Raw genomic sequence first — 18971 nt, 5'->3', positions numbered from 1 at the left:
AGTGGCTCTAAACCTTTACCTAGATGGTGCTTAAAATCAGAAGAAGTAGAGCCTGAATGAGTCAAAGATGAGCGTGCTGGAGTTTGAGATTTTCCCACACTGCAAGACCACCGGGGTCAGAAGGAAGAGGTCAGATCCCCGGAGCATTTTGCTCGCCTCGGTTTACTTCTTCTTGCTCCTCTCCTGACATCAAACTTCCTCTCCTCTGTTAACACCACCCTCATTTGCAACAAACATAAACACTGCTGAGGCTGGGCTCACAGGTCAGGAGACAACAAATAGCACCCGGATTTGCTTTTGGTGTCTTACAGTCTGTTGAGGTTGGGGGTCAGGTAGCAACCTCACCTCTCTGTCATTTAAATAATAAGTCTTATTGTCTCCAGCTGAGCCAGAGCCAGAATGATTTAACAGCAACATAGTTTAAGTGCAAAAAGAAACATTAGAATTATATTTATGGAGGTCAAGGTGGACTTTAAAAATCTGAGCAGATGTTTAATATGGAGATATTTTTAGAGGGAACATTGGGAATGAGAATGAAGCCTCTGAAGCTGTAAGCCACAAGGCTCTGATGAATTGTAGTAGGATTATAGTAGTATTCCCAGCTGGCCATTAGGACCCCTTTCCCCCCTTAATCCTGCAGCCTTTCTGCAAGCTCCAGACACGCACCCTCATTCACAAAGCAGTTCCTTTATCTTCAGAATCAAAAGACGTGAAAGCTAAACTATCTCTGAACTGTTGCATCATCTTTGCTACCATAAGTAAAATAAATGTGTAACAAGTCTGTATTACTTTATACATACCCTTCCTGTTAAAAGGGAGTTTTTCCTTCTCACTCTCGTCAAAGTGCTTGCTTAACGGGCTAATATGATTGTTTTGGTTTTCTCTGTTTTCCAGTATTGTTATAGGGTCTTTACCTTATAAATAAAGTGCCTCGAGGCAACTGTTGTTGTGATTTGGCGCAATATAAATAAAATTGAATAGAATTTTCATATAGCGAGAGAAGTACAGGTGTGGGTATTAACAGTACTGCTGGCTGTGCTATTTAATGACAGCCACAGTGAACAACACTGCGACTCTCAGTGCTGCGTGTGACTCAGTCATCGATACTTTTATTATTTGCACCTGTGGTTATTCTTTTACGACATGTTTTATTTTATTTTTTTTAAACGCCTTTCCTGAGTGTGGCTGTTTCCTCTCATGTGCTGCACCTGAATCACAGCTACACTCATTTCCCCAAACCGCCCTTTGTGTCTGATGTGTCACAACAGACGTGAATTATTTTTTTCTTGCAGGAAATAACAGTAACCGTCAAGCTTTTCTAGCCTGTCACATTTTCGTCAGCCAGTTTTGACCAACTTCATGGTCACAGTACTAAAACATGGAAGAACACAGGATGTTCATTCGCAATATTTATTTTCTTTTTAGTTTTAATATACTTTTTGCATCTGTGCTCACTTGGAAACATGTTTACAGAAACAGCATGAGGCATTCAACTAGAGGTGGTACCCTCCTTCCTGAGACTGGATCTTCCCTCAAAATTCACCTGAAGGGAGATTTAGCCTATTTTAGAGCCTCAGTCCTGAAATGACCGATGTCATCAACTGTCCAGAGTTGCATCCTCTGCAGTTCACTTTGTACAGCTGGCAGATTTTGTGCCTTATGTAAAAAGAAATGTATTAAGATCGACGTCAGAGCAAGTTGTCTGTTTCACATTTGTAAATTTAAAAGCAAATCTCATCTTCTATTATTTATCTTACCTATTTGTTCTTTCAACGACTATGGAATAAAAAAGCCTAATGAACAATACTTCAGGTATCAAGATATATCTTGCACGACTGATCAGATCAGGCAATGTTTTTCAATCTTCTGTTATAGCCTCAGTTTCCTGTTCTTAGCTGACAGGAGTGGCACCCAGTGTGGTCCTCTGCTGCTGTTGCTCATCTGCCTTGACATGTTGTGCATTCAGAGATGCTCCAAAGGATACTACACACCTTTCACAGGATGCCTTCCTATCAGTTCAAAAGGGTCTGACCATTCTACTTCAACCTGACTTCAACAAGACATTTTCACCCCGAGAAACTGCAGTTCACTGGATAATTTTCCCTTTTTCAGACCATTTTCTGTAAATCCTAGAGATGGTTGTATGGAAAAACCTAAGACCGGCTGATCAGGGTCACCTAAAATGACCTTTTCCTCCATTCTGTTGCTCGTTTTGAACATGGTTGTCAAGATGCCTAAATGCACTGAGCTGCAGCCATGTGGTTGTCTATAGATATTTGCATTAATGAAGAGCTGAACTGGTGTACTTAATAATCAGTTTTCTATGAAACCGCACATCTTTGCACAGCTGTTTGGACAAAGCATTTTAAGATGGTCTTAAAACTTCTTTTTGGTGTTCGATGCTATAGATTAATGAATTAATGGGTTGTTTAATAAAATCCTCTGCAGGTAAAATCGTACAAAAACATTCACTTGGATGAAGAGCTTCAGTTTCAGGGATTGTTATTTTATTACAAACACAAGACAGTCACATGGCAATTTAAAAAACATAACACACATTCATGTCATTAACTCAGTCCTTCACTGCTCACACAGTTTATACATTCAGCAATCAGCATGTGTTTCTACCCACTGAAATAGTTAGGACTGCCATTGGTGCTTTAGAAATACCTGAGAGCGGTCTATTCTGACTACAGGCTCTAGAATCATGAATAATCTTCCAAATTGACACCGAGACCGCTTTCACCTGCAGTAGAAAACATGACATCATCAGTATTTTCCATTACACAACTTCTCCATATCTGACTCTACACCACCCACCATCAATAACAACGCAATAACTGGTGACAAAATATCGTCCTGTAAACTTTTAACATAAATCAATTTTAATATTTTAAATGAAACAGAAAAAAAGGGAGAAACAACCGCAAATTAAATTGCAAAATCCTTATTTGTTTATGGTCCTTTTATACCACAGAAATCAGTTTTACAGCAATGTCAAAAGAAAGGGAAAACCATTTATGGATTACTTGTCAGTTGTGACTGTAACTCACCTCTGGCAGAGGACAGGAAAGACCCTATCAGCTGGAAGAAATAAGATACAATAAATGGAATCAAGCCTGACTGGAAAGACAAAATGGTGAAGTGGTTCACAGAATCTGGTCTAAAGGGTGAAAGCTGCATTTATACATACAACATTCATGCGTACAGCATGTGGAATTATGTGTTCACTAATAAAGTAAAAGCACAGTGTTAGCTTCCTTCCTTCACAGCTTGGCCCACTGAAATCACAACAATTTAAGACATGAGTGGTAGAAAAGCTTTTTTTTGAGGCTCAATGTAGCGACACTGGAACACGAGAGATGCACTGAAGGTGAAATTTGGACCGATTTTACTTTAATTTAATACTCCATTTGTGCCAGGGAAACTTAAAACAAACAAACAATTTTAAGAATATACTAGACCTCTTAACCACCTTGTTTTTGAGCATTCAGTTGACCAAACCTAAGAACTCTGAGTGGTCAAATGAATGCATCTTAAAAGAAACCCACCAGTAAACTGAAAAATTCTGTAAAAGCACGCAAAACACAGCAGAAACTGAAACAACACTGTTAGAGGAAAAACTAAAGGGGAAAAAAAAACACCAAAGAAAACTAAAGTGTTTTTGGGAAGACAATAACGTGACAGGACAGCTGTGGAAGTGACAAGCTAACAGTAAACAGCTAACAGTAAACATACATCTACAGTACTGTATGAATTGTGTGATTAAAACAATATGTACTGCCTTGCATTGCTTCTCCTTTACAACGATAATGAATCTTTTGCTTCTGTCGAGTGTGTCTCAGTGCAATCCTTCACGTTTTGGTTTCTGTAACTTCCACAGCTGCTGCATCAAATAGTTGTTTCCCCAGAAACTAAAAACTTTAATTTTTTTAGCTTTGGCAATGTTTTTTTCTATTTTTGTTGTATTTTTGCAGTCTTTTCTTTCTCTATTTGCTGATGTTTCTTTAGTTGCAGTCCGTTTGACCTCGCAGGGCCACTGTAGTTATCATCTTAAATGGGTAGCAGGCAATCAACAAGGTTAACACTGGCAAACAGCTGATGCGTGGCTGATTAATCAGTGCGTCCCTGTGGCAAACAGCAACAGACACAGCTTACTCTTAAATTAGAGACTTGCCCCCAAACTCAAGACTAACTCTAGGATTTGAGTATGGATTTACACTGGGAAGGCAAAAATTAAAGCAAAGCTCAAACACACACACACACACAGTTGCACACGTGACTGATATTTAAAGCATTGTAAGCATTGCATCCCTGAACAGAGATCATTCTGAAAATTGATTTTTTTACACTTCTAGCTCCTTGGGTATAAAGTTTATATGATGCCTGAAGGAACGGAGTGGAAAATAATGCGTAGAATTAAGCAAGCAAGGCGTACCCACGCTGCTACCTCACCTAAACTAAGGAATATTCTCAGAAGTGAGAACAGAACGAATTCTGATATTTTCCAAGGCGTCATGTGAGAAAAAGAAGCTTGTGTTTACATTTTTGATGCAAAATGCACAAAGAGGTGCTTACAGCTGAAAAAACAAAACCTCTGGCTTTCTCTCAAAATGTATACAGCTGTATCACTTTTGTGATGCATCATGGCACAAATATTGTGCACATATAAATATGTTGACTTCTTGCATACTCACAGAAAATGTTTACCATGAGAACTTGTACATACTATGTGTTGTTTACATTTAGTGTATAGTATGGAATCAGGGCACAACATGTGCTGTTAACGTGTGCACGCATCTGACACCAGAAGACAACCTGGTGACTTTTTGTTTTCTTACTATCATTAAATCTCTCAATTCCCAAATAATCCAGAGCTATCCAGTATGTTTAACAAGTCTGGTCTGGTCTTTTCACTTAAGTCCCATTTAAGTGAAAAGACAAAAAAGAAACCTTATATAGTAAAGCTCAGTGGTGGTAAAACTTATACATGTAGATACTGATAGGCTGTGAGGCTACTTGGTATCAGACACCAGTTGATCCACTTTGGCTGGTCCCTCATAGATACACGTCCATGGTGTTGAGGATCATTTGCCGACAGAGCGGGCAGTTCTGCTGGTAGATGGGCTGCCTTAAAAGAATCTGTGTACAGTCTCTACACAAGCAGAGGTGTCTGCAAGGCAGAAGCACCACTGTCTTGGCACAATCCTGACAAATCACACACTTCTTCCTCTCCTCCTGTTCCTTCAGCAGAGTCAGCAGACTCTCAGCTGGCAGAGGTTTACCATCTTCGCCTGAACGCGACTTCTTCTTTAGCTGCTTGTCTGTGCTGGAGGAGGGTAAAACTGGATTGAGCACCTCCTGGTGGGCTCCATCTCCTGCTCTACCATCTGGTGGGTCCCGCCTCTCTTCCCCAGGGTCACCGTCACCTCCAGCTCTGTTGTTGCTGTTATTGTTATTGTTTTGCCTGTGAAGATGTGGTCGGAGCATCAGGCCAATCAGGCTGCTTTGGTGAGACAACTGCTGCCAAAGTCGTCTCTCCAGTCGGTAGATGTGATAGAGGATCCTCTGCAGGTACTGCACGTTACGGCGTATAAAGTGAGGCAAGCACAGTAAGGCTGAAGTGATGCAATTGAGAGCCAAACATAATCTACGGAGAAGTGAAAAGGAGTTTATATATTCTACAACGCGCACAGCAATCTGTCGGGACAGTCCCGGGTTTAGGTAAGCGGTGGTGGCCAGTGCAATAGTAATGGTGAGCACGAGGCCGTAGATGTTCAGTATGAAGATGCTAATGAACATGTGCACCAGTGAAACCAGGAAGTCCAAAACCATCTTGCAGGGTGTCCATAGCAAAGCTGATGTGCCGGCCAGGCTGCTGTACAGAAAGGTGAAACAGGTCAACGTGAGCTCCAGCGCCTTCTGCAGTGGGGTGGAAACCGTCTGCCACATGCTGACCAAAGCCAAGTAGACGTTCTGGGTAGCGATAAGCACAAAGTTTACCACTGTGTTGGTAAAATAGACCACCAGGCTGACTGCTATGCCACAGCCCTCAATCACTGACAGCAGCCCTCGACACAAGTGCTCCTTTCCACGCAGTAGGACGTGCATAGACAGGTAACCCACCATCTTCAAGCTCTCCAGGAGCCCCTCCAGAGCCAGCAACAAGCTCCCCAGATTAGCCACAGTGCTGTGAGCTAGGTTTGATGTCGCCTCCGCGGTGGACACAGCGCAAAGCAGAACGAGGTTTCCCAGCTCCAGCACCGAGTTATAAAGGAGGCTGGGCAGGCTGGTTATGAAGGTGATAACTGCCAGGAGAGTCTGCACCACGGTGTGGACGATGACAAAGTTCAGGTCCAGTAGTAAGCAGAGAGCATCCAGACATTTTCCTACAGTGGATATGACAAAGTTCACCAAACCCATGGTAATATTTCTGTAAAGTATTACTGTTTACCACTCGGTGCTCTCAGGTTGTATCCACGTTAAGTCCATTTCTCCTTTCTTTGCTTTGAGTTACATATTGTTGGTCCTCTCAATCAGCACACCATTCTTCGTGTCGTTGAACCTCAACGTCTTTATTTTTCATGTTTTCCCCATTTTTCATGCACTGAAATAACGACATAACACAGCAAACACGCGCTGCACAGGCGGATGTTTAGTTTCAAAAAAGGTCCACACACTTCCGTTTATATTCTAGGTTTCGTTTTGTTGGGTGTCCGGTCAAACTACCACCCAAAAACACTTCTCCGGCTCAACGACGACTTTATAAAACGGCCGAACCCATAAACGAAATCAAGAAAAACCGAGGGAAAAACAGACAAAAGGTTTTGGAGTCTTTACCATCATTACTGTATCCGCCATATTTGTTTTGGTCGAGTGAGCTTACGTATGTGCGTCGTTAAGCTGAGCATGCGCACAGTGTCCCCGGTGTTTACAAGCGGGAAAAAAGTGGATTTAGAAAAAAAGTCGCACATTCAAAACATATTAAAAATATATGCAGAAATAAAATTACGCATTGTCCATAACATTGATAAAATTGACTTAATCAAACTAACTTTTTTGGGGGTTTTCACACCCTCTTCTATTTTTTTAATCATTTTTATTTGTTGTTGCTCTTTTTCATTATTTTTAAACTAAACAAAATTTACGACACTGAATGTTAATGTGACTTCTAGCATTAGTGAAGTGTATATAAAGATGAACACATTTCAAGGTCTCACGAGTGAACCTCATGTTCTGCTTTAAATCTACATTCCCTCTCATGTCCAGAAACTTCTCTGCTTTCAAAATGAAGTTATACTCTACATCTGTGAAAATGACCTGGAGCATCAGGAAGCACATTCCTAATGAGTTTATGGTTTTTCCTGCTAGTTTCAAATCTTACTAAATACAGAATAATTCTAGGCTTGTGATTTATAGTCAAATAATCAGACCCAGCCAATATACCCCCCCACCCCCCCAATAAATTTCTGAATTATCTTGGATAAAAAGGCTGATGGTTTTCTTTACTCATTTCAGTTATTACCAGCAAAATAGTTGCATGTTTAATCATCTGGGAATTTACCCAGATTTATTTATTTATTTAGACAGAGATCTTGACCCCCCCACCCCCACCCCCCAGTGTTCAGCACAAAGTTATGCCCATGTTTATAGTCACATTTAGAGTTAGACGATCAAAATGATTTGTTGGAAGACAGAGATGAAGGAATATACTGAAGAGGAGAAGAATGAAAGTCTGTGTGAATGAGAGGGAAGCAGGTGCAGCAGTGAAGATGCAAGGAGTAGAGGTAGCGAAGGTAGATGAATTAAAATCTAGAGCATCTAAAGCGACAGGCAACACGCAGGAGAGGTGAAGAAGAGAGGGTGCAGACAGAGTGGAATTGGTGGAGAGGAGTGACAGAAGGATAACTGTAAGACTGAAAGGGATGGTTTACAAGATGGTAGTGAGATCTGCTACGATGTATGGTTTGGAGATGGTGGCACTAACAAAGAGACACGATACTGAGCTGAAGATGCTAAGATTTTTGAATGGGAGTGACCAGAATAGACGGGATTAGAAATGAGTACATCAGAGAGACAGCTCAGGTGGAGCTGGAGTTGGAAAGGCAAGGCTGAGATGGTTTGGCTATGTGCAAAGAAGGGATAATAGATATATTAGACAGGGTTTTGAATATGGAGATTCATGGAAGTAGTGAAAGACGACAGGCAGAGGTTGGTGTGACGGAGGAGAATGAGAGGGATATTGTGAGATGGAGGCAGATGATCCACTATGGCAACCCATAAGGAAGCAGCTGAAACATGAACAATGTTTATTTAACATGAAAAATGCTTTTCTTTTTTTTCTTTTTTTTAAAAAAAAAAAGAGTAATTGTTAATTAGTATATACGAGCTTTAATTTGCATCCTATTTGCTATATCAAATATTCACACTGATGATGTAGAAGTCTCAAAAACTCAAGTATCAATTCCAATAATCCCATCCGGAGTGTTTTTCACTTCCACTTGCTGGCAGCCTTTGAGCCCTTGAAACAACTTGGTTGAGATATGGAAAAGATCGTGGACAGGCCTGTTAGCACAGCAACCCTGCTACTTACAAATGATGCACTGAGATGATGATCACTCTCACTTATATCATGATGCAGTGCGTCACAGCACACAGGCCAAATGAAACCCTGTGTTTAATTAAATTAGCCACGCCAGCAGCTTTGACAAAGCATAACTAATTGACGCCGCAGGGATTGGAACATGTTGATGATAACACTAGCCACATAGGAGAAGAGTTTTTTTGAAAGTATTTTTGAATTTGTTTTGTTCAGTTTTTTGGGGTTCCAGATATTTTAAAACATTTTTTTTATATGTGTATCTCTAATGTTGTAGGGACAAACATTCACAGTCATGCAGTGGAGATCTGTTTCCTTTTCTTGGGACAAAAATAAGTCCTTACAGTATTTTGCATCACACTTTACATTGAAGGTGTGGGTTGTGGTCAGGAAATGATTTAAGGATTAAGAAAGTCAGTTCCAGTTACAGCTGCCTGGGAAATCCACTCTTCAGTACTCTGACCTTTCATCACCATATCTTACATTTTCCTCAAGCCATTCCATTTACATTAACAGATATATCCTCCCATTACATCAGCTACTTCAGTGACAATGAAACAAAAAAAGAATTGCGGTCCTGAACAATATCAAAACAGTTTCCTTCCTTGCCTTTTGCCTCATCCTCTCCATCTGAGCCATTCAGCGCTGGACTTTGTTCCTCGCAAAGGGAAACTCTATCTGATACGATCATGGGAAATCCTGCTTTGAGCCTTTGGATGCCTGACAAACAGCATTTGTTTAAGCATTTAATGATGCAGCAGAGATACACGGGGCAGTGCAAGAAGCTATAAAAGGTCTTGTGCACTACTTTGTCTCTGGCGGAGAGCTTCTAGACCTACTCCTTTTATGGTAGCTAACCTTCCCTCTGGTCCGAAAGCAGACCCTTAGTCAGTTTCCTTTGTTTGTTGACTGGTCAACCAAATCCTTCCCCTCTAAAAGACGAGATGAAACAAAGGGTGGCTTTCATATGGAATCGTATGTAGAATTTCTATAAGTTTTCTTAATGTGCACTACATAGAGTTGCTTCATTTTCTCTCATCAGTCAACAGACACTGTAGATTCCACTTTTTTATATGAAAAAAACCTCCACTTGCTACCATTTGTCTTCAACTCAGAGCTGTAAGCTGCCTCCTCAGAACTGTTTAGCTAAAATGAACATACAATGTCAAAAAGGACATAAAAAGGTCATGCAGGGACATGGGGGTGGGGCTTGCACAGGATGAACTGGAGACACTAAGACAAACATTTGAGGATCCACAGATATCCAATCTGGAGCTTCGCACCTGCTGGGACATTTCCACCCATTAAAGAAACTCCCACAGAATAACCTTTAACTCCATTGTGTGGGTGATATGGATACTATACGCATCTATTCACAGATCTATGTGAACTATCATGAATATCATGTTAATTCTACACTGCCAAAACAAATGAGAAATCAGTGAAAATACTGATGTGGCAGTAAGAATGGACTCAACCACACTTCAACGCTTTTCATCATCTTTATTTATAGTTGCTTGTTCCTTACACTCACGGCTGCAGCTTTCCAGCTGCCAGCCGAACACACACCACCGCCAACAACAACGCCATTCAGGACCCAGTTCACTCTTACAAGCAGGGGAGGCATGATGAGCTAATGCAGCTCAGATGTGTCAGCGTCTCCCGCTGCCACACCACGAACCACGCCCCCCAGCTGACTTCATAAATATAACCGTATCACAGACAGGAGAGCTCTAATTTGTCTTAATTTGTCATGTACTGGTACATAACAAAAGTATATAGTTGAAGGGAAAGTTGGACAGGACATAAGTAATCAATGGAGGAACGGCCTACCTCTGAATCTCCTGTAAAAAATATGTATACAACTGCCAGCCACTTCTTTAGGTACGCCTGTTCAACAGCTTGTTAATGCAAATATCCAATCAGCCAGTCACATGATAGCAGAACAACAGTTGTCTCAAGGTGTTTTATATTGTAAGGGAAAGTAAAGAGAAAACTCCAACAATTCAGACGATCTCCTGTGAGCAAGGAGGTCAGGAGACAAGGGAAAAGGACAAACCTTTCTCTCCTGTTACTGGAGGTGAGTGGTGTGCTTTATTAGATACTAAACTGTTTTGCTTTATTCAGAAAATCTGAACAAAATGTGTGCTGTGTGAGAGTGGTTGTCACTGCCATAGCTGAAAACAAATGAACCCATCAATGAACTGTTACAGAATGGACAGACATGTAGACAAGGGGAAGACGACTTGCTAAAGTTTAAAACAACTAACAGATCGGGGAAGAGTATAGTTGCAGACTGTCATAAGAAGCCTTGATCTGTGGGTGAAAGGCAGCCGTCGTGTCTGCCTTACCTGGGCGGAGGCTACTCATCACCAGTCAACGGCAATACTTAAGGACCAGTGCAGCCATCCAGACTCCACCAGATTATCACTCTCTTAGAGCGGTAAACAGGCTAGTTGTTGGTGATACCAAGTCAAGTGTGTAATTCTGTTTCTCCACCTTTCTCTAGTGACTTAGCCAACCCCGGATCACTCCCTGACATTCACCTTTTCAGGAACACCTGCTATTACTACAGATCAAACTCAACCACTGGATCACCACTCCTGCTCCTCCTGCCTCCCACCCTCACCTCAGTAACCCGCGGATCTAAGGCTCTCTGCACCTCTGCCCCCTCCCCCACATGTTTGCACTGAGTAGGAGATGCTCCGTGTGTCATTGTACATCTGTATAGTGACAACAAAGACATTCTATTCTATTCTATTCTATTCTAAAGCGTATTCTACATCTCACTGTCTTGCCTGAGTCCTGCTCTTGAGTCCAACCAAGTAAGTTGCAAAACATGACAGCTGACCATGTTCATCCCGTTATCACCACACTCTAGCATCTTCTGATGGCTGTTTTCAGCAGGATAACGCACCTTGTCACAAAAGTTGAACTCATCTCAAACTGGTTTCTTGAACATGACAAAGAGTTAACTGTGCTTAAAAGTCCTTTTTTGTCACCAGATCTCAATCCAATATAGCAGATATGGGATGTGTTGCAGTAAGAGAGCCTTATCATGGATGTAGAGCAACTGTGTGATGCTACGATGTCAATATGGACCAAAATCTCAGAGCAATGTTTCCAGCAACTCGTTGAATCTATGCCACATAGACTTAAAGCAGTTCTGGAGGCAAAACAAAAGGTGGTCCAGCCCAGCATTAATGATGATAATGGTTGTATTTTTTCAAACAAAGTACATCAAAGTACATAGCGGGCGATCGTGGCTCAAGAGTTGGGAGTTCGCCTTGTAATCGGAAGGTTGCCGGTTCGAGCCCCGGCTTGGACAGTCTTGGTCGTTGTGTCCTTGGGCAAGACACTTCACCCGTTGCCTACTGGTGGTGGTCAGAGGGCCCGGTGGCGCCAGTGTCTGGCAGCCTCGCCTCTGTCAGTGCGCCCCAGGGTGGCTGTGGCTACATTGTAGCTTGCCATCACCAGTGTGTGAATGTGTGTGTGAATGGGTGGATGACAGGTTGTGTAAAGCGCTTTGGGGTCCTTAGGGACTAGAAAAGCGCTATACAAATACAGGCCATTTACCATTTACCATTTCAATGTTTGTCAAAGGCATAACAGAACCTAGCACCCAGCTTTGAGCATGCCTTCCAAAGTGTTTAGCTTTTCTTTGTTTAGTGAAATTACAAAAAGTCATGTGTGGATGATGTGCAGTTTGCTAACCATCAATCCAACCTCTGTCTGCCTCCCACCTACATCAAATAGATGAGATGCTACTTGCTGAATGGAAGTTATGACTGCAGAATCATCTAGTATGCGAATGAATGAGAAATAGAATCCTTTTAATTATACCAACAATGGACTAATTTGTAACACTTGTTCACATAGTTTACCCCAGCAGACCGCAGCATAATCACTCTGGTGACCACACTGTCGTAAAACATCAACAGAAGCTGCCTTTTTTCTGCTCCTGCGTAGTGATTCATCCAAGTGAACTCTCAGGTATTTTCACTGCTGTACCATCGCCACACATCTCCCCTAATGGACAGAGTAGTAGCGTTAATCCTGGACCTCCTGAAGTCCACCACAAGCTTTCTCTGGTGTTGAGCAGCCGACCACCCTAAGGTACTTTTTGCTATCCTGCTCCCTGATGCTTCAACAGCTGTGTGGAGAGCATCTGGGGTTTAAAAAAACAAAACAAAAAAAAACGATACTGGGGTGTAAATATAGCCTTGTGCAATTCATTCAGATTCCTGTGCTTAGTTTTAAACTATGAGATTTAAATTGATTTCCAAAGTTCAGATTTCTGCATTTTACAGACCTGATCCACTGAGGTTCATTTTAGGAGGCAAACTACATCACTTTCTCCACAGTTTTGAAATGTGCTGTTGTAGCTTTGACTTCAACTTTTATGTTCCCAGATTCTGTGGTTTATTTTGAGATTCACTGATGTCTTTGGCAGCTGGCCAGTGCACTACACTCACATCAATTTACATTTAGATTACATCTGTTTGTGTGTATGTGTGTGTTTTACACAGAGCACAGGGGGTAGGCGGTGGATTTAAGACTTCTCTGGGAAAACACAAACTCCAAACAGTAGAAATCACTGGAGTGCAGACTGGTCAAGACCCAAAGCAGGACCCCACATTCCTCTGTAACCCTCTGCCTCAGGCCTGCTGCCTCTGCAGCTCATTCAATGGGCGAAAGAGGCAGTGAGGGAAAACTGCAAAAGAAGGTGAGACAAAAGAGATGGCAGGAATGTTTCTTATGTGACTCACAGAGACGTGACTGGGATGACCAAGAGGTCCTTCAGCGTGACGCAGATGGTCTTTCAGTCACGTCTTTTCAGGGTCTCTTCTGCACATCTGCAGGATGTCCATCAGTTTGTAGGCAGCAGTAGCAGCTTCCTTCTTCATGACTCATCACTCACTAAGATCCTGCGTGAAATCATACAGCTAGTCTTTAAAAAAAAAAACTTTTTATTAGTCATCACTTTAATCACCGAGTCAAGCATCAAATACGTTTTTTTTAAATCACTCCTACCTCACCCAGATGGTCTAATACTTTTAAACACCTCTGCAACTAAGAACAGAAATCCTGTTTAATCTGACTCTTTCTCTGTGTAGGTATCAGGAATTGATTAAAAGATTTTTGAAATGTTTCAGTGTTTCAGTCCATTCAACTTACACAGCCAGATCTGATAGGAAAAAGCTCGCAGTACAAAATGTACGAAACGTAGCTGCTTCACAAAAACGCTCTCCGACTGTGAGAGGTTTCTGTGTCAGAGCAAAGGACAGATTAGGTGTTAACTGACATTAAGACAGATGAGGGGTACCACATGCCCCAAAATTAAACCTCAACTGGAAAATACTACATTCTGCACTGACGGAAAAGTGACTGACATCAGCAGAAACAAAGAAGAGCAAAGAACTCAGTGGATTCTCCAAAGCTGTAAATAACCAATGTGTGGAGTTTTTTCTTCTGAGTAACTGAAATGTGATTAAAAGGTGCACCTCTGTGATGGGATCTTCTTTGTGATTAAAGCTGCATCCAGCATTACATCACAGTTTTATGGGATTACTACACAAAGAAGAACAGAAACGATGAAAAGGGTGTCCATAGGCTTGTTTCTCTTTACGCAGTGAATCAGCTGTTTAGTATTAGTGAAAGACTATTGTCAGCTGTACCCTGACAGAGCTGTGGTCACCACAGCCGGTAGCTCTGCATGTTTGATTTTGGTAGATTTTGGTAGACCTTGTTAAGCAAATGTGTAAAACACTACACTATTGAATCTTTTGATTAGTGTGTAAGATGCTTCTTTTATCCTCATTTTCATTTCAAATTACTCTATGAAGCAACAAACTGAATTTATGTGCCTTCGCTTCGAATCAGAAGATGTGAAACACCAGGCCTGAACACTGAAGAAACATGTCAGCGGTGGGTGGATTCATTATGATTAATGCCACCATTACATATAATCACCATGGTGAAGCAATGCTCAGTTCTTGGCCCGTGTGGTTATGAAAGTGGCTCTTTGTCACAATCCCTGTTGTTGTGACGGTGTTTAGAAGAAATTCAGATTGCTCTCCCACTCCTTCCCCAAGCCCCCTCGCCATACCAGCCGCTGCCGAAAAGCCCCCCTTCCCGTCCACTGGAGTAACTGACAATAGTTGTCTCTCATGTTGGGCAGACAACCCCCAAAACAACTTGCTCTTGAGTGTGGCCTTCGGAAAGAGTGACTCTTTTTCCTCTCTTTCCTTCCTCTGTGGTCGTCTTAGCCCAGCAGCACATCTCTCTGTACAAAAGTGATCATCCATCACTGAGGAATGGCCCACAGGGGTGCATGGTAAGGGCACGCTCAAGTCAGTGCGTGAGAACAGGGAGTCTTCACAAGCCAGGATCAAGGGTAGAATTAAGCATTAGATAAAGTTGGGGATCAACTGCTTCTACCTTTTAAAGATAAAGCGATAAAGCATCTTATATGTCTACGAAGGAGAAGTAGTTTTGACATTTTTGTAAATACGTTTTATTCTGTTTTTTAATTTTTGAATAACACAGCTTTCTTTCTCTGTACGTGCAGGTGCAAAGCAGATGCTCTGAGTAACATGTAAGAAAATATTCCACCCTAAAAGAACTCGGTAGTTGCTGGTCACCTTAAACTCACCCTTAGTATATGAAAACAGCCAGGTTACCAAGACCAAACTTCACCTGCCAGCATCTCTAAAGACCACAGATTTATACATTTTAACATTTAAACAAACACAAGACAGTAAAAACCAGGCAAGCTTTTCTTCTGTGGAGGTTACGCCAAAGTCATTGTTCAAGTCTTGCCACTTGGCAGGCATCTGAGCACTTATTTGGGCTATTTTTTCAAGCATGAACTAAATAAACTTTAGTGATGCCCAGGGCATAAAACTTGCACAAAGACAATTAAAAGAAACACTTAAAATACTTCCCAATATGTCCCATGAAGTTTTTAAATCTTTTCCCAGGTCTTAAAATAATTTTCTCAAAATCTTTGTTGCTGCAAAATTCTGCCATAAACCTCAGCTCTGTGTTGTTTCTGTGTCACATTATTATACTGTAATTCACCATTTAGCTTGTCTGATATATTAACCATTTAACACTGTTTTCACACGAACTCTCTCTGTCTCCCTTTATCTTAAAAAAAAAAATAAAAACAGCTCTATGACTTTCTGTGTTGAGCATTTAAAACATTTTTAACAAGACCACAGAGGGTTAATTATTTTTTTAGAAATAAAGGGCACCAGATGGCCGCTTTGTAAATCATTACTCACAAATCACACGATAACACACGCCGTCTGTCAATTTTACGTATTTATTAACACAAAAATCAACTGGAGATGTGTTAACGGTTAATTAGCATCATCTAACAGTTACTAGCTGGAGGTTTTTCCCCTGCCAGCAACTCTGAAAAATGACCTTATAAACTCTTTCGGGGCTTTTCAGTGCTGAGAAATGTGTGGGGGAAGGGGTGTGCTTTTTTTTTTCTCCTTCTGTTTGCCTCATTCCCAAACCCAGTGGCCCCCTGATATTCCCAAACGCCCTGTCCAGGATGTATTAAATAAAGGGTGAAGAGGGGACATTCTTGAAATTTGTCCACAAGGAATTTTAAGAGGTTGTTGGAAAAAAGGGTTTTCCCAATGTTTCTATGTTTATCTCTTATACTGTACTCACACTCTTTGTGGCACACCCATGTTGGCAGCCTTAAAGATTCAGTCTTAATGACCTTGACTGGAAAAACAATATAGCTGCTTTGAGAACAGTTAGTTCTCCGTTATCAGTGCAAACCACAAGGATTGTGCCTCACTCTAAAGGAAATGAAAGCATCAACACTGCAGTTTGCATCCTCCTTTACATTAATGTATAACCCTGAACCCTGGCTGGCAATTACTTTTTAAGAATCGCTTTGAGTAGATAATAGCAGATTTGACACTCTGATAAAATCCTTATGTTGCAGAAAAAATATTAAGAAACATGCTATAAAGCATATATAGTTGGTCAAACAATTACAATTGTTTCCTGCTCTGTGGTGGCAATAAGACACGTCTGACAGGATGTTGTGCTGAGCTTCTCACAACACAAGACGAAGCTGACACAACATTAGGATCTTACACGGAGAGCGAGAGATGTTGAACTGTGACGTAAAAATCTTTAATCTGTGATGTGCTTTACCTTAAAGTGTTAAAGACGCAGAACGCAGTCTTCACAAAATGTGAAAAACTGCAGTGGAAGGGACTTTTCTGAGGTCAATTGTTCCCGAAAACCTTATCTGAGAATTTTTTCATTGAGGCAAAGTTACCCTAAGCTCTCTCACGACCTCTTTATTTAGATGCCACCAAATAAAAACAAATAAAACACGAAGGCAGCTCGAAATAGATCGCAGACATGGCCGAGAACACAGGAAAACAAATCCCAATTTTGTGAGGCCATGAACACAACCTTGACAAAATGTTCCGGTCCAACCAGAATTCAATAAATCACTTAAAGTCAGTTTTGTGCTGGACAATGGCTTCATTTCCTCTTTTCAGGTCATATCAAACAACAATAATGTGGTTTGGTGCGACTGCACCATCCTTCTGGGAATGGGAGGATTCTCAGTGTGCTGCAGTGTGTCAGGAGCTTTTTCGAGGTGGCTCTGATCTGCAGTCAGAGGGAAACTGCTTGGCAGAAGTAACAGCTGGCAGACACGGTGGTATTGGTATTTTCCAGCAGCAAAGGTTACAGAGATCAGTGTGCACGACGTGTCGCACCATCCTTTGATCGGTCTCCAGCTGCAAGGACCGTGATAGTTCACACGGGATCAAATAATACTAAAATTAAACGCCAGTCTTGGAAAGTGCTGAAACAAACAGTGATCTGTTAATCAGGTGTTCACTTCCATATCAAACACCAGGATTAACTGGAACAATATTTTTATTTTGGCTGCTCTGGAGGGCGAAGACAATTAGTTTTCTATCATTTTGGGGGGGCCTTAAACACTTAAGGACATATTTTGTGTTCTTTGTTTTCTGTCTGTTTACATTGTCCATTGTTCTGTTAGGGTTCATAACTTGGCACAGCCTTGTAATTTTAATACTGTGTGATATCAAAGTAATAAGGCACTAGTAGTAAAAGTGACAGGTCAAACCCCATTAAAAACTCGTATAACATCATGAAAATCCTTCACCTGAACGTAGGTTGTAAGACCTGACTTGGAAGTGGCCGACTCCGCAAGCCTGACTTTAGTCCAGCAGGTTCTTCCAACAGCCTCATGTCCTGTCTGTTCTGTATTAGTTTCATCCAGGCACCTGTAACAGAGAAAAGACCTCGAGGCACATACTGGTGCATAAGGTGCATATGGTGCTAAGAGTTCAGAGATGTAGCTGAGAGCAGAGCCATTAAAAGAAATCAATAAAAGCTTAAAATCAATTCAAAAAAAAATCCCGGGGTACAAATGCCAAAACGAGAGTGATGTGATCCTGCCTCGTTAGTCCAGCTAAAAGCCTGGCAGCTCACATCTCTACAGTCTGCAGTCGCTTAAGAGTTTTTGTGAAGGCAAGCACAAAGAAGTTGCAGTGTCTTTAAACGTTAAACTAGAGCGTATTTGTAAAATATTTCCAAAATAATAAAAGAAAACGTGACATGTGTTTAGTTCATGATGTGACGTTCAAAGATTAGGTCTCCGTCGAACTGGAGATTTGAGATGTTTGAAATTTTCCAGCACGGATCGAGCGGACTGCAGAATGTGTTCAGCCATGATCCGAGACCAAATCACAACAGTTACAGCAACTTCATGCTGTTTTTGTTTTCGCCTCAGACCTCCCACAGTCCAAAGACCAGGATGTTAGGTTAATTTATGTTTCTGTATGGGCCTTTAGTGTGGATGTGAGTGGCTGGTGTAACTGGCGATACGTGCAGGGTATACTTGGAACCAGTTCAACCCCCCTGAGTTCTTAAATTTGAAATGTGGTAAGGAAAATGGATGGATGGAATAAAAACATCAGCTACTGTTGTTTCAGCATTATTAGAGCTGAATTTGTACAAACTGGATGTTGACCAATAAACATTCAGACACTGTAGTCCTGAAATGGCTAAGCTATGTGAAGTAATTTGAAAACCACAATAATGGAAACTTTCAACTTCCAACTACTTAAATAACCACATTTATTCAATCCTGAACAAAAATGTTCCTCTACTTTTTGAAAACAGATGCTGTAGCATAACAAGAGTCACTGAAATGCCTCAAAAATGACCCGAAACCCACTCAGAAGTCAAAGTTTTTACACACATGAGCCGTCCAACGCTTACGTCTGGGACAATCTGGTTGGGCTAAATTCCTAAACTATCTTGTATCATTTTAATCAGGCCAAAGCCTCAT

At 41.3% G+C, this 18971-nt stretch overlaps 1 protein-coding gene across 1 annotated transcript; it reads right to left on the bottom strand.

The window, feature by feature from the left end:
• Positions 1–2491: 2491 nt before the first annotated feature.
• rnf26 (ring finger protein 26) lies at positions 2492–6882 on the bottom strand. Its single transcript, XM_080889800.1, has one exon. The coding sequence runs from the start codon at positions 6421–6423 to the stop codon at positions 5059–5061; it is 1365 nt and encodes a 454-aa protein (XP_080745926.1). The 5' UTR covers positions 6424–6882; the 3' UTR covers positions 2492–5058.
• Positions 6883–18971: the final 12089 nt, after the last annotated feature.

The sequence above is a fragment of the Rhamphochromis sp. 'chilingali' genome (genome assembly GCF_963969265.1).
Source record: "Rhamphochromis sp. 'chilingali' genome assembly, chromosome: 8".
Taxonomy (NCBI): Eukaryota; Metazoa; Chordata; class Actinopteri; order Cichliformes; family Cichlidae; genus Rhamphochromis; species Rhamphochromis sp. 'chilingali'.
The sequence above is the reverse complement of the archived record's forward strand: the minus strand, read 5'-3'. Positions and strand labels throughout refer to the sequence as shown.